General features: G+C 36.8%; 1 protein-coding gene across 1 annotated transcript in view; it reads left to right on the forward strand.

Moving 5' to 3' along the window:
* The window catches only part of LOC149302946 (zinc finger protein 608-like), a 46,240-nt gene that overhangs the window by 11,386 nt on the left and 20,692 nt on the right, over positions 1-14,162 (forward strand). Inside the window, exon 2 of the mRNA XM_089481848.1 lies at positions 7,342-7,597. Coding sequence (XP_089337974.1) covers positions 7,342-7,597 — 256 coding nt within the window. The remainder of the gene's footprint in view (positions 1-7,341; positions 7,598-14,162) is intronic.

The following is a 14,162-nucleotide window of genomic DNA, read 5'->3' on the forward strand; positions in this document are numbered from 1 at the left end:
ACGTGTGCTTAGCTTGCTGAATGTGAAGTGACAAGTTTGTTGTTCTGACATATGACACGCCAGCTTGGTGGGGATTTTCTGTTATACATAACTCCTTAGCCATATGTGCTAATTGTATTAGATGATTATGTTTCGTGACATTTCTCCAGACTACTCTTTAGTTTGAACACCTCAAGTAGTCTGTGTCCCCAACCTGTGCATGTTGGTTGCTTTAGATATTAGATGGTAAAATATTCTGCTGCTCTTATAAATCATTTAGTAAATCCTGTAACGGTTGCATTGTATTTCCTATTTAATCTGATCCTTTTTTATTTATTTTTTCTTGCGCTGTATGAAATAAGTATGATGAATGTGTGCATTGTATATTTTGGTGCTACGACTAAAGGAATATGAATTAAGTAAACATCCAGCAGTATTTGTATTCACAGAAAAACAGTGTTTGTCTTTCAGAATACATTTGCTTCCTATATCTGGTATCCTTACTTGGAATGTATTATTCTTTTATGGCCTTAAAGAATTACCAAGAGATTTTTACAGTTCAAGTGGAATACATCTATTTAGCAATTTGCAGTAATTGACAGAGTGACTCTGTACTCTTAACAGAGCAAGAACATTTCTTTTTCTTCTTTTTTTTCCATTATTAATTCTGTAGGCAAAAGCCAGAGTGCTTCTGAGAAACATTTAATGCTTTTGTTGACAGCTTACAGTCTTATAAACTCCAAATGAGCTTATTGCCTTTTAACCATCATGAGTGCTAAATAATAGAAAAAGCTATGAGCCTCTAGATTGGATGACCGCCAACCACCTACAAAAAGAAAAGCGTAGGAGGGGGAGGGAAAGAAATGAATAGTTTAATTGTAGAGCAAATCATTTGTTTACAGGTTAAGACCTAGTTGGTAGCCAACCTATAGGGACAAAAAAATAGAAGAATAAGGTTGGGTGGTAAAGGAAATGGATGTCTGGCTTTATAAGTTGTCCCTGTTGAGGCATCACTTAAATGTCCAAAGGAGGTTTGGTAGATGAAATGAGAAGACCATATTTCACTTGCTTCTTTCTGTTGGCTTAATTTAACAAAAACTGGTGGAGGAGGGGAGCATGTTGGTTTGTTTGTACTTTCCGACTGGGATCAGATAAACCCAGATTACTCCCAGCAATTGCACACTAGTCATTGTCAGAAGAAGAACTTTCCTGTTTTGTACAACTGTGTTAATCCAAACAAAAGGTGGGAGAGATAAATGGTTGCCAATGTGAACAAACACAATACCTTCTCTAAGTACTGCTATTCTGCCTGTTTACATAGACACATCTAAAGAGAGCTGAGTAAAGTGGTGTTACCAAGTCTTTTAAAGACTTCTGCTACATTTTACATAGCTAGTCTACCTAGTCTACTGAATATGGAACATTTAAAACTAAATTGAGCATCTTAAGGTTGACTTCTGGTATATCAAAACTCATCGAGAAATAATTATTAATTTTATGTCATTATGTGTAATTCATGTTTTATTGGTGAAGGCTTGATGATAACTTCAGAAGTCATTGAGAAGAAAGAACCCTTAACCGGAACACTGTATGTTAAGAACAACACATGTACATACACAGACATATTCTTAGTTATGGCTACATTATAAAAAATACCTTTTCGTGTTGGGAAGTGTCAACTGGTTATTAATAACTTTAAGTGAACATGGCATCAGTGGTATATACCAATATAATTCAAATGTAACCTTTTCTTTGAATTGGTAGACTGACAGCAACATGCAGATGAAATTACCCACACTAGATTTGTTTTTGAATATGTTTTTGTGTTAATTTAACCTATGTCATGTAATTTGATGGTAGTTTAAAATGTTTTATATTTTACTTTTTATAAAATTATTTATAGTTAACATTTATAACTAAATAAAATGTATAAAAAAAAATTACAAACCTCTACACAATTAAAAGTAGTATCACTATTCTAAATAAGAACATGGTGGTCTGTTTTCATTTGTTTCTTATAAGCATGAACCGTTATTAATTAATTTAATAATACTCTTTGAAATAAAAAGTAAAGCCAAAAGCCACTGGTATGATTACTCAATATTTTATTAACTTGGGTCTATTTGTGGCTAAAGATTTCTTTATTGGTTTTGTAATCCAATTTCTTCTGTCATATTAATAATGTGTGGACAGATAGGAAACAATTTCACAATATAACAGTAGATGTAGAAATATTTATTTCCAAATAACCATACTCTCAGTCATATTTTATAAACACTTTACCCAGATTAATGCTCTTACTTGTGATTTAGTTAAGTGTTGTGCTCCATATAAATAGTATATTGCATAAATCATTTGTGTGAACTAGATTCAGCATTCAAAGAAAAAGTCAAAATAAAAGCTGTATTAGTGAGCCACAGGGTGTTCGCTCTGTACCTTTTTATGATTTTTTTGTGTAGTATTGCGGAGAACAATATTAGGTCGAAAATTGAGAGCAGGATGCAGCAGCATATCATGGCCAGTACTTAAAGCTCTGTGGGGCAGATCAGCCATTGGACAGCCCAACTTCATAGTGGACCACAGTTTAAGGGGTCTCTTGGGGAGATCAAAAACATCCCCCGTGTCTGATCTATTTATTTACACTGTTGCGCTGTGCGACCTGAGGCAAAGCACTGTCATACACCAGGTCTTGGGAGCGGCACAGTATTGTTTCTGGCATGATAGACCCAGAGACCCATGTGTTAAGACAAATCTTCAGATGATATAAAGTTTCCATTGTTCTTAGTCATGCTCTTGCATACCTAGGAACTACATGGTTGGATCTGTCTTGAAGGCTTTGGGTATGAATGCTGGTTGCTGAGGTTCTGGGTAGCATATTGAGCTTCTTTTGGTGTTTATCTCCAATCAGTCCCCACTAAGGAATTACCCCATTTACAACCTTAACATTGCACACTTGTAGCAATTAGACCACATGTGATGTGAAAGGCGTTGTTGAGACCAGCATAAGTGAGAGGATCCTAGGTATGTATTTTTTGGAATGACTGAGAATCATGTTAATTGCTGTTTCACAGCAGGCAGTCTGCTTTGTGAACAGCCCTTGTATAAGGTAGTAGCTGCGTACATACTGTCCCAAATGTGTTGTCGTAATTGACTTCAACTACAATCTTCAGACATCTAAAACAAGCATTGTTTTTGTAGTGCTTTATTCTGCGTTCTTTTGATAATTGAAAACATTTAAAAAAAAATATAGTTGTCTTAAATACAGTCCCTTTTTCCAATTCTGGACATAACAGGTGTTTGATTGTTCAGACAAACTTGCAAGGAGATCTAGAAGACAAACAAGGCTATTATTTCTCATTTTCACAAACTGCTGTTAACAAGGATATCCTCTCCAGGGACAATAATCCACAGTTTGAGAAATGAAAGGACTGTGAGTGAGTGGCTTAATATGAGCTCCCAGACTAAGCATTAGTTCCCAGTGGGTACAATGGTTGTCTGCATACATTCCTGGGAATTCCATTATTTTGTTAATTAAGCTCACAACCTGTCTGCTATTTTTTACACATGCGGCTGCTTCACTACCGTTGTGAAAAAAAGCTATTGTAAATTTAAATTATTATACACAAGAGCATGACACTACATTTTGAATAAGGGTATTCAGCATATTTTTTTTTGTTTTTAGGCATTTTATGTTATTTTTTTGTAAGCGTTTTAACCTAAAGGTTATCGTTCCTTATTGAACAATGTCTCTAATAGTGAAGCTTTGTATGCTTGAGCTAAGGTAAAACTACTCTGCTTTGTGTACGCAGAAAGTTTAGCATAAAGCCATTTCCTCCTTTTCTTCTATTGCCATTATCTGTTGAAACTGCAGATAAAAGAAACCAAGAAAGAAATAAGGCCCCATGGGAAAAGTAATTCTCAAATTACAAGAAGCACAATATACGACTCTATTCGATGGTGACATTTAGATAGCAAAACCATTTTAGAAACCTGGAACATTTTTATTATTGAATCTACTGTACCAGTGTTGTCAAATTCATATTATTTTTTTGAGGGGATATTAACCTATTCTAAGCGGTTCTAGCTATTGGAAAACCATTACCATAACGAGTTTCGGTTAAAAAAAATAAATAAACGACATACAGGATGTAGTACTTTTTTTTTGTTTTGTTTTACTGCATGACTACTAATGTAGGCCCTTTAGTGCTAATTGTATTTTGCTTCATTGGTAGGATTTGAAAAGCAGCAGACTGTTTAAATGCATAGTCTGTGAGTGCTGAAACGAAATAGAAAGGCATGTAATCAGAAGAAAAAGGCTGGCTAGAGAGTGGGGGATGGTGTTAGGAAAACTAAAAGGAATCAATAGGCCCTTGTCTGTAAAAAATTTGTTTAATGCTCGGTGCACCTGCTTTGTCAAGAAAGCTTTGTTAAACCACGTATAAATCCAAATAATACGCAAAAGCAAACTACAAGCAATTAGTTAATTTTAATAGCCTTTTACCCCCCGACACACACATTTTCTGACGCAATGTTTTGTAAACGTATTTGGCTCTTGTAATTTGCACATTGGTCACAATAATCACTATAACTATATATATATATTTCAGTGATGTGATGATACTGTTTCCCCTGAACCTTCCACCCCATGCCAATCAAAAACAGGATGTAGCGATTCAGTGATAAGTTACACGGATGGTAAATTAATGATCCACGCCAAACTATGGTTTTGTGTTCCCTCGCGTGTGGTTGGAAATTCGGTTGAGTCTGCTTTTCCTGTAGATTTGTCTAGGCATCAGGAAAATGCTTTGTTAATCTGAAAATCCTCCTCTGTCACTCCTCTTGTTAATATTCGTTAAGATGCAAGCTTGTAAAAGAGAGGATTGGCTGCTAATCTTCCAGATCTAGAAGGCCTTTGGCGTTGGGCCATAATTAATGTGTTCACATAGCCTTTGTTTGCTTACAAATAATTAGACAGCAGTTCTATCCAGCAGCTGAATTAGTGATGCTTATAAATCATATTTGATAAACTGCAGTATCATGTCTTCAAAGTTTCTCTTTGCGAGTGTCTACATACTTTGATTAATAATAATAAAAACCCAGAGGCATTTCATGATTCTGTCATCTTCAATGAAGCATTTTCTCTCCTTCTGAAAAATTATGATTTCTTCGTATGACTTCTCCTTGAAGCGAATGCCGTCATACTCAAGTGATATTTTTTTTTTATTTGGAAGTGGTTGTACAAGGTCTTTGAAGATAGAAAAAACCTTGATAGTTAAAAAATGTCAGTGTTGGTGGCTAATAGTTTTTACAGAGGGATTCAATTATAAAGGTCAGAGGTATTCAGACCATACAGCAACCATGTCGCTGTGAGTCGCAGGTGGGAGGAGAAGGCTTTCTGAGCCTGAGGGAGAAGAGAGAGAGAGAATGCCCCAGCCCTGAGTAATGAAAGAGGGAGATGCTTTTTTTATCAATATTTAAAGATTTGTTTTTGTATATCCAAGTTATTTTAATTCCAGATAATTTTAAATAGACTTTCTTCCATGCTTAATGTAACATCCCCATTTAGAAAAATTGTTGTAGGAATAATAACATCGTCATAACATGATCCTTCTCATTATTATAAGGTTGCAAACATGCAATATGGGTTCACAGTAGGGCTGAAACAACTAATCGATAAAATCGATAATGAAAATCGTTGTCAACGATTTTCATTATCGATAAGTCGAATCGATTTTTATCGATTTTATCCTTATATAATCCGACCTCAAACAGAGATCGGATTATAACACTAGAATCCAGATCCCCCGCAACGCTGCAGGGGACCTGGATTCCCCTCACTGTCGGCCGGTCTCTCACTTCTGTCTCTCTCCCGACTCCCTGGTGTTTTGTGAACCTCCGTTACTCACCTTCACTTACGCTGAGGCGTCTATGAAGCTGCAGTGAAAGTGCCTGTCAGCAACAGAGGTTCACAAAATAGAGGAGTCACCCTCCCATACACCACTCTGGCTCCTCCCCCTCCCATACGCCACTCTGGCTCCTCCCCCTCCCATACGCCACTCTGCCTCTCTACCCGGCTCCCTTGTGTCTTGTGAACCTCCGTTGCTGACAGGAGGCAGAGTGGAGTATGGGAGGGGGGAGGAGGCAGAGTGGATTATGGGAGGGGGAGGAGGCAGAGTGGTGTATGGGAGGGGGGAGGAGGCAAAGTGGTGTATCTGAGGGGGAGAGAGGCAGAGTGGAGTATGGGAGGGGGTGGAGGCAGAGTGGTGTATGGGAGGGGGGAGGAGGCAGAGTGGTGTATGGGAGGGGGGAGGAGGCAGAGTGGTGTATGGGAGGGGGGAGGAGGCAGAGTGATGTATGGGAGGGGGGAGGAGGCAGAGTGGTGTATGGGTGAGTTATAGTGGTGTATGGGGGGGTATAATCAATTTCAGGGAGGCAGAATGGCATATCTGGGGGAGTTAGAGTGGTGTATAGGGGAGGTAGAGTGGTGTATGGGGGGTATAATGAATTTCAGAGTGGCATATCTGGGGGAGGCAGAGTGGTGAATCAGGGAGAATTTCAGGGTGGTGCAGGGCATTTATGGGGAGCAGAGTGGCATATCAGGGTGCACAGTGGCATATAGGGAGGTATAAGGCATAAATGGGGGCGAGTGGCATATTGGAAGTTATGAGGCATATCAGGGGGCACAGTGGCATATAGGGGGTATAAGGCATATCGATATTAGGCATATCAGGGGGCATAAGACATATCTGGGGGTAAAAGGTATATCAGGGGGCTCAGTTGGATATCACTGGCATATAAGGAGTATAAGGCATATCGGGGGCACAGTGGCATATCAGGGGCACAGTGGAATCTCTGGCATATAAGAGGTATAAGGCATATATGGGGCAGAGTGGCAAGATGGGGGTCAGATGTGCATAACTGGGGCAGTTTGGTAAATAAAAGAAAATATAAACAAGGCTTTTTTCTCATAGTTTTTATTAAATATGAAAAATAGTTAACATATGAATTAATATTTACTAATAACTTTGTATTAAAACCTAGTTTGAGAAACACTGTGTTTGGGTTCTTGTAGCTTTTATTATTATGTCAGTAAAATAAGAAGGTGAATAGAGAGAGAGAGAGAGGCCATTACAATAAAGAGATGAAAGTGTAAATTGTAAGTTTTTTATTACATTATTTTGAATAAAAAAAATTGCATTTTTTATCCGATTAATCGACAAAATAATCGGCCAACTAATCGATTATTAAAATAATCGTTAGTTGCAGCCCTAGTTCACAGTCGGCATTAGCATTTCTAATTGAATTACTCAGAAATGTAAAGCTAAAGTATTTGGAGTTAAATAACTTTCTTATTATTCCTAGGTTGATCCCCTGTTTACAGTGCCTGCACCTCCACCACCTGTTTCTACCAGTATCTCGCCTCAAATCCTGCCAACCTACTTTTCTCCATCGTCATCAACTATTGCAGCCCCTGTGGAACAACTTTTGGTACGAACTCGGTCAGTGGGTGTAAACACATGTGATGTTGGAGTGGTAACAGAACCTGATTGTCTTGGACCTTGTGAACCTGGTACCAGCGTTAACTTGGAGGGGATTGTCTGGCATGAAACCGAAGAAGGTATGGTTCCTAAATTCTCTAGTGTCATTTCTTTTCATTGAACATTTCATTTTTTGATTTATATTTGAATTGTTTGGTTATTTGTAAAGCTTCTTTAAACACAAATAACACTGCAGACATTCTCACCAATTTGATAATCCCCTTTTGTGATGTTTTCCATCTTTTTGGATTCTCTGGTTGAAATCCTCTTAAATCTTTCTATTTGATGCTGGGCGTAGGACTTAGATGTGATTGCATTTTGTGACATTATATCCACATCAGCTTTATTGATTTGTTTTCTACTATGATTTATCGTTCTGTTAATCTTTAAAGCATTAAACGATCAAGACCTATAACTGCTTGACCAGCAACCCACTGAATACATATACAATTGCTTTGGATTCCTTTAAAAAAATGAAACCTCTCCATCTTTGTGTATATTCTTTTCACTGTGTACTAAGCAAAGCACTGATCCGTTCTCAGATAAGATTTTTAAGAAAAATAGTTATACAAGGTGCCTAGTGAAGTAAGTAGGTCTAAAACCTTTCTTATCTTGAATTATGATATCAATTTACAACTATGAAAAGAACCTTTGGGTTCAGCTCTAATTTATGTTATCATAGTTTATAACGCTTGTCGTGTCTAACTTACTGATCTTGTAGAAAATCAATATAAAGCAGCAGATTTAGTGTGGTTTCATCTAAAGACTCTGAGAATACTGTTTCTATCTAAATGTGCCTTAGTATACAGAGAACAAGTTTAGTTCCTTTTTTTGCAAGAGAACGTCATGGTTTTGTATTCTCTCGTGTCAGGTGCTAACCAGTGCAGTTATTTGAAGTTGTTTAACAAGATGGTTATCTAAGTAGTCTCTCCAGTTGAATAAGCTAAACTTCTGACCTTCACAGAATTGAGTATCATGTGTTTGCATGGACATTCCTTAATACAAACAAGCAAATGTTACATTATGTTCTTGATTACCCAACTCTACCTGAAGAGTTGAGGAGGGTAAGAGCTTGATGCCTAATTTTTATGGCTTGGATCACATGTTATGTAATTTTAGGCTTGCAAAACATTGTAGGATGAGATATTATCGTCATTGTTGCCAAATGGTTTTGTTTTTAATTACATTATAATATGTATGCATATCTTAATCCCATAGAACCTGTGAGGAAAGTGTTGCTTGAGATGAGTACACATTATTTGAAATCCATAATATGTGGTTAATTAGAAGGTCCAAGGGCTGACCAACATGATTGTAGATATGGCTTTAAGGGCAGTTCAAGGTCTATTGATAAGATTAGTTCTTAGGGATTCTTGTATATGGATAATGAGTAAGGAATTTTCTTTGACGCACAATTCATGTAATTGTTTTTTATTAACGTTTTAAGCTTTTTGGCTTAAAAGGCAAGTTTTATAATTAACATGGTTTCAACATACTGACATAGATAATGACAATTCAAACAACACCCACATTTGTTTTCCTTATCTCAGCATTGTCAGTTATGTTCTACAGACCTGCCACTCCTTAGCTGACCTTTTTGTCTGAGTTATCTTAATGCACTATTAAGCAAATGTCATTGTCTATCATGTCATTTTGTTTACACAGAAATGTATTTAGGAACCTGGCTACATCTGTGGAACCTGGCTTGTAACAAGGTGTAAGAAGTGGTGCCTGTAGCCACTAATGGTGTCTTCTTTAGCTTATTCCTAAAGTAGTCACATTGAGATTATTGTTGTCATAGCATCTAAAGTGAATATTATTCCAATAAAGAGACCGATGCTGCGTAGCTTGCAGTGGAGGTAACTGACGCACAGTTGAATTGAATGTTAATTAGAATTTGGTCTTTGTGAAGACCAAATAAAACATAGACGTATAACGGATATTGTTGTTAGAAGAAGCGATTTGCCTGGTATCACCACCATGGGGACAAAGGATAACGCCAAGGTTTATTGGGAAGCTGTTATGGATGTGTGTTGGGATTTTAACGTATAAGCACATTACTGTAAAGTAAGCGATTATTTGGTTGTGTTGCAATGGCTTGAGGGATTTTCTTGTTCAGAACGGCACATAGGCTTTGTTTGGGTGATCCTATAGACTTTGGTGAAAGGGTGCATTTTCAGGGAATGTTTTTAAACTTGTTGGCTAAAAAAAAAACTTGTTTCAGCAGCTGTTTCTTGCTATCACAAAACAACTTCATTTCAAATTAAGACATTTATGTTACCCAAGAAAGCAAAGAAAAGAAACAAAATAAAAGGAACTTGGATTCTTTAGAACATATGCAGAATTGTCTGAGGTTGTTTTGGGTTTTCTTCCTTTTTGATCTATCCCATGAAAAAAAGTACATTGGCACAAGAACATGTTGCATTAAATTGTTCACAGATGCTAAAAAAAACAACTTCCATGACAATTCAGATGTAGCATTTGGGGCACACATGGCTTTCCATAAGTATGTGTGGTGAATTTCCATGGGGGGAGACATATCCCCCCTCAGCTTTCTTCTCATGCTCATTATTCTGTAAGAAGTCCGTCTTTGGTTTCTGTGGTTTGTGCTTCGATTGTGTTTGTTTTTAATGTTCACTCTGTATCTATATGCTGTAGTTCAGCAGGAAGACCTTTACTAACTAGTTCTTGTGTCCTGCCACTCATTTTGTGCACCTCTCTTCATTTAAATTGCTTGTACGAGCTCTGATCATAGTAGGTGCTAACTGCTGTGGTGTCCGTTCAGCGTCATCTGTTCAAAAGCAAACCTGCTTGAAGTTATTTAAATGACTTGTTTACTGTTAATTAAAATGGGCTGTTCTGCAAGCTTCCCTTAACTGTTCTCATGCTTGCTTTAAAGAGAAATAAGCTAAGGAATTTAATACTCCATACTGTAAAATAAAACCTGCTTCTCAACGTGACACATTCTGTTATGTTTTTTCTTTTCTCTTTTATTTTTTTATTTACCGTTTGCTCCCCCCTGCTAATGCTATTATGCATGTTTCATGTGGCTTTATTTTGTTAGACTCTTTAAACTACCCTCTTTGAATCCATGCTCTGTTATTACATTTACATTTTAATGCTTGCACAACTGCATATGTATTTTGTTAACCATTTCAGAGTTTTGGTAGAACACTAAGAACTTCAACGGTGCGCAGTGTATTTTGGGAGTGATGGAGTGCATTTATGAAGATGTTGTTTTTTAATATAAGCTGCAATATGTCAAATTGTTTCATTGAACATAATCACCCCATCACTTGGTCGTACTGTGCTATACAGTTGTCTCAATATTACCTTGCTGAGAGCGTTATTTCATTAGATTTTAGCTTTGACACCCTCTCAGAAATTGTAAAACAACGGATAATAATAATAAATAAACAATAGTCTCAATCGTAATCACCCAGAGGGACCTTCTGAACTTCTATGTATTGATAATGTCTATGTATCGAAGGACTTTATTAGCATTGCCATAAAGAGTCGGCTCAGTGTGGTGCATATAATATTAGCTCGTACAAACAACGTCTAAAAAAAAAAAGACTTTTCAAGGCATTCTCTGCTCTGACAAGTATGACAAGTTGTGCTGAATGCACAATATTTAAAATAGAAACAACAATTTCTTTGTATTACAGCCCATTGATACAAGTAACTGTGCATAACTTAATATCAGACATATTATATATGACAGTTTAAAGAATTTTGTCACCCGCATCACCTCTCACTATTGTTTGACTTCTATATCGAAAGGTTGTGTCACCCTAAAAAATGGTTGTGCGGTTCTCATGTTTGTTCTCTAGGTCTTTCTTTTTTCTATGATTGGAAATTGTGATATTTACATTAAAATGAACCAGATGTCCCTTACAGTTCCTTCATCTGTCATCTAGTTTTTGTGTTTTATCGGTCTCAACATACATGCCTGTGTTAACGCACATTCATATAATGAATCCATTTCTAATATGACTGGACTTTCGTTTTAACTCATCAGACATTTATAAGGAACACTGCACATTCACAAATAGAAGGAAACCATTGAAGCGTTCTTTAAGTGCACTGTGATCCATTCACTCACCAGTTCCCCCTGACTTGTTTTTAAACCATTAGTAAAAGGGCATTCTCTTATTTGAATTATTTCTAATTGAGCATTTTGGAATGCATTTCAAATGTCACTTTCAGGTGCTTTTTGTAAATAGAACTGTGGGTGTTAATTCTATGTAAATAGGAGCGAAAAAGTTACTAACCAGCTAAAAAACCGCAAAAGCTCCAAAAAAGAATCGCCTTCTTAGAAGACCAATCTGGTTTCTATACTAAACAAATTACATTGTGTTTTGTCAATACTAAGATGGATCTCACATATGGTAAATTTGACCTTGGGTATATCTATATCTGTTTCTGAGTCTCATTTTATATAATATATTTTTATATATAACAACTAATACAATGCCTCTTATGTATATGTAATGACAAAACTAGAATTGACAGATTCTACACATTTACGTACTGCTTTGGGGGCAGCCTTTTTTTGGTGAGTGGTGGGTGAGAAGAAGAGATTGGGGGGATGCTTTGTTGCATCTCAACTTCCATGAGGTCAGTAGTCTCATATTCCCTTTTTTCATTTATTTTTAAGGTGGTTGAAAATTAAATAATCCAGACATGACAGTCTCCATGCATATTTTGGAATATCATAGAGTATACTTTTATTAGGTGAGCGTGCTTATAAGTTGTAGTTTCCTAAGCGCAAATTCCATTGAATCAGAAACGGCCAAACATGCCTAGGCATTTATATTATAAGTGAATAGGTAAAACAAATTTTGTGTTCAGTTTCATTCTAAGAACAAGGCAATGAACCACTGGCATGAATGTGATGTTTAGTTTGCTGGCAAAATGATCGTAAAAAATGATCTCTTGAGTGTTTGTTGTCTTTGGGCAATGGGAAAGGAAAATCACCCCCCCCCCTTTTTTTCTGCTGCTCAAATGCTTTGGCTAACTTTTAACAATCCCTGCAAGTGTCTGAAGATTGTTCCTTAAGGATCACAAGCTATACAGTCATAATAAACACCACACGAAGAAAGTCTGACTTTTATGAGTCCTAGCAAGTATTTGTTTCTAGGCTTGATATTAGCTTGTATATTCCACTGGTTTACAAGAGAACCAGATGGGATAACAGATCTGAAATAGTTTTGCTGGCTGCCTGCCACAGTTCATAATGTTTTGATTTGTGCGGATAAGTAACCATTCTTCGTTTCCCTGTTTGCAAGAGCTTTCCTGTAAGGTTTGAAGAGAAGCTAATCCTTGGTTTCCTGTAAAAAATGTGTGCTTGTTAAATGGATGTTGCTATAATGCGACTCTGAATTGTGTGAGTTTATGACATCAGTTGGGATCAATGGCTTGTAAAGAACTTGAGTAGGTTTAAGTACTTCTAGCTAATGGCAGCAATAGGAAAGAAATTATACTCTAAAAAAAAATATCTTGTTTATATTTATTTCCAAACGTTCAACTAAGTCATATATTATTCATAAGCCCTGATGGCAAGCAATTTAAAGAAACATTATAAAATGCAATGATGTCATAAAAATTAAAAGTTAATGCTTATATTGATATAACACTGATGACAATGCTGTGTAGAGAGCATTGTTGGACTTTTAATGCCTTCCAGAAATCTTTAGTGACATCCCAAACCTAATCCTGTATAACCGCTGCACCCTGTGGTCTGGTCTAACGGTAGTAATGACTTACACATGTATGTTTTCCAACGATAATAGTTACAATATATTGTTTGTTTCACTTTCTACAAGGAAGATATCACGCACACTGTATTGAGAAACAACATGAGAATAAAGGCAACTTGGAAGGTCCTTATAGAACTCCTGCTTACGAGCCAGCACGTCAGTTTGCTTTAGAAAGCAAACTCTATGATTTGTAAGCTACCTGTCAGTTTTGAGCAGTCAGGAATGTTAAACATTGAATTAAACATATTTGTGGTCAGGGTGTTTACATGCATTTAAAATAATTGCAAATCCGCTTACCACTGCTATTTTTAAGGTAAGCCAATGTGACGTTTTAAGGAGCAAGGAAGAGCTGTTTGCATGGATTTTATATATATATATATTTGTAAAAAACTAGGTGCCTGTAGCATATTCAAGTTTGACGCTGAAGTTTGTTAATTCTTACTAGGGATGTAGCTTTAAATCTGGTCTGCACCAACTTAAACCCATGGGAGTAACCTTTAAAATCTGTTGATTTTGCTACACATTTCGCGTTCACGTATCACTCCAGCATTTGTTTTACAATCGAGACCACCCGACAAATGCTCGAACCTGCCTTTTCTAACCTACGGTGCATGTGCATTCATGTTTCCCTTTCCATTCACGGATATCTCCAGCTGGGAAAATACAGTGTGTACAATTTCTCTGTGCCTTCAACTGACATTTCTCATAAATTGCAACAGAAACACTGTTATCAGCAGCTTAATAGCAGCTCTACAGATCAAGTCTCAGCAGGACACAGAAACTATGGTAACCACATTTTTTTCCAGGCAGATAAAGGGGAAGGGAGGTTTAAGTAGAAAAGTAGTTGAAGCTAAATTGTAAATGGGGACCAAATTACTTAAGA

This window comes from Sceloporus occidentalis, unplaced genomic scaffold (assembly GCF_023333645.1).
Source record: "Sceloporus occidentalis isolate IW3139 unplaced genomic scaffold, rSceOcc1.0.p SCAF_16, whole genome shotgun sequence".
NCBI lineage: Eukaryota > Metazoa > Chordata > Lepidosauria > Squamata > Phrynosomatidae > Sceloporus > Sceloporus occidentalis.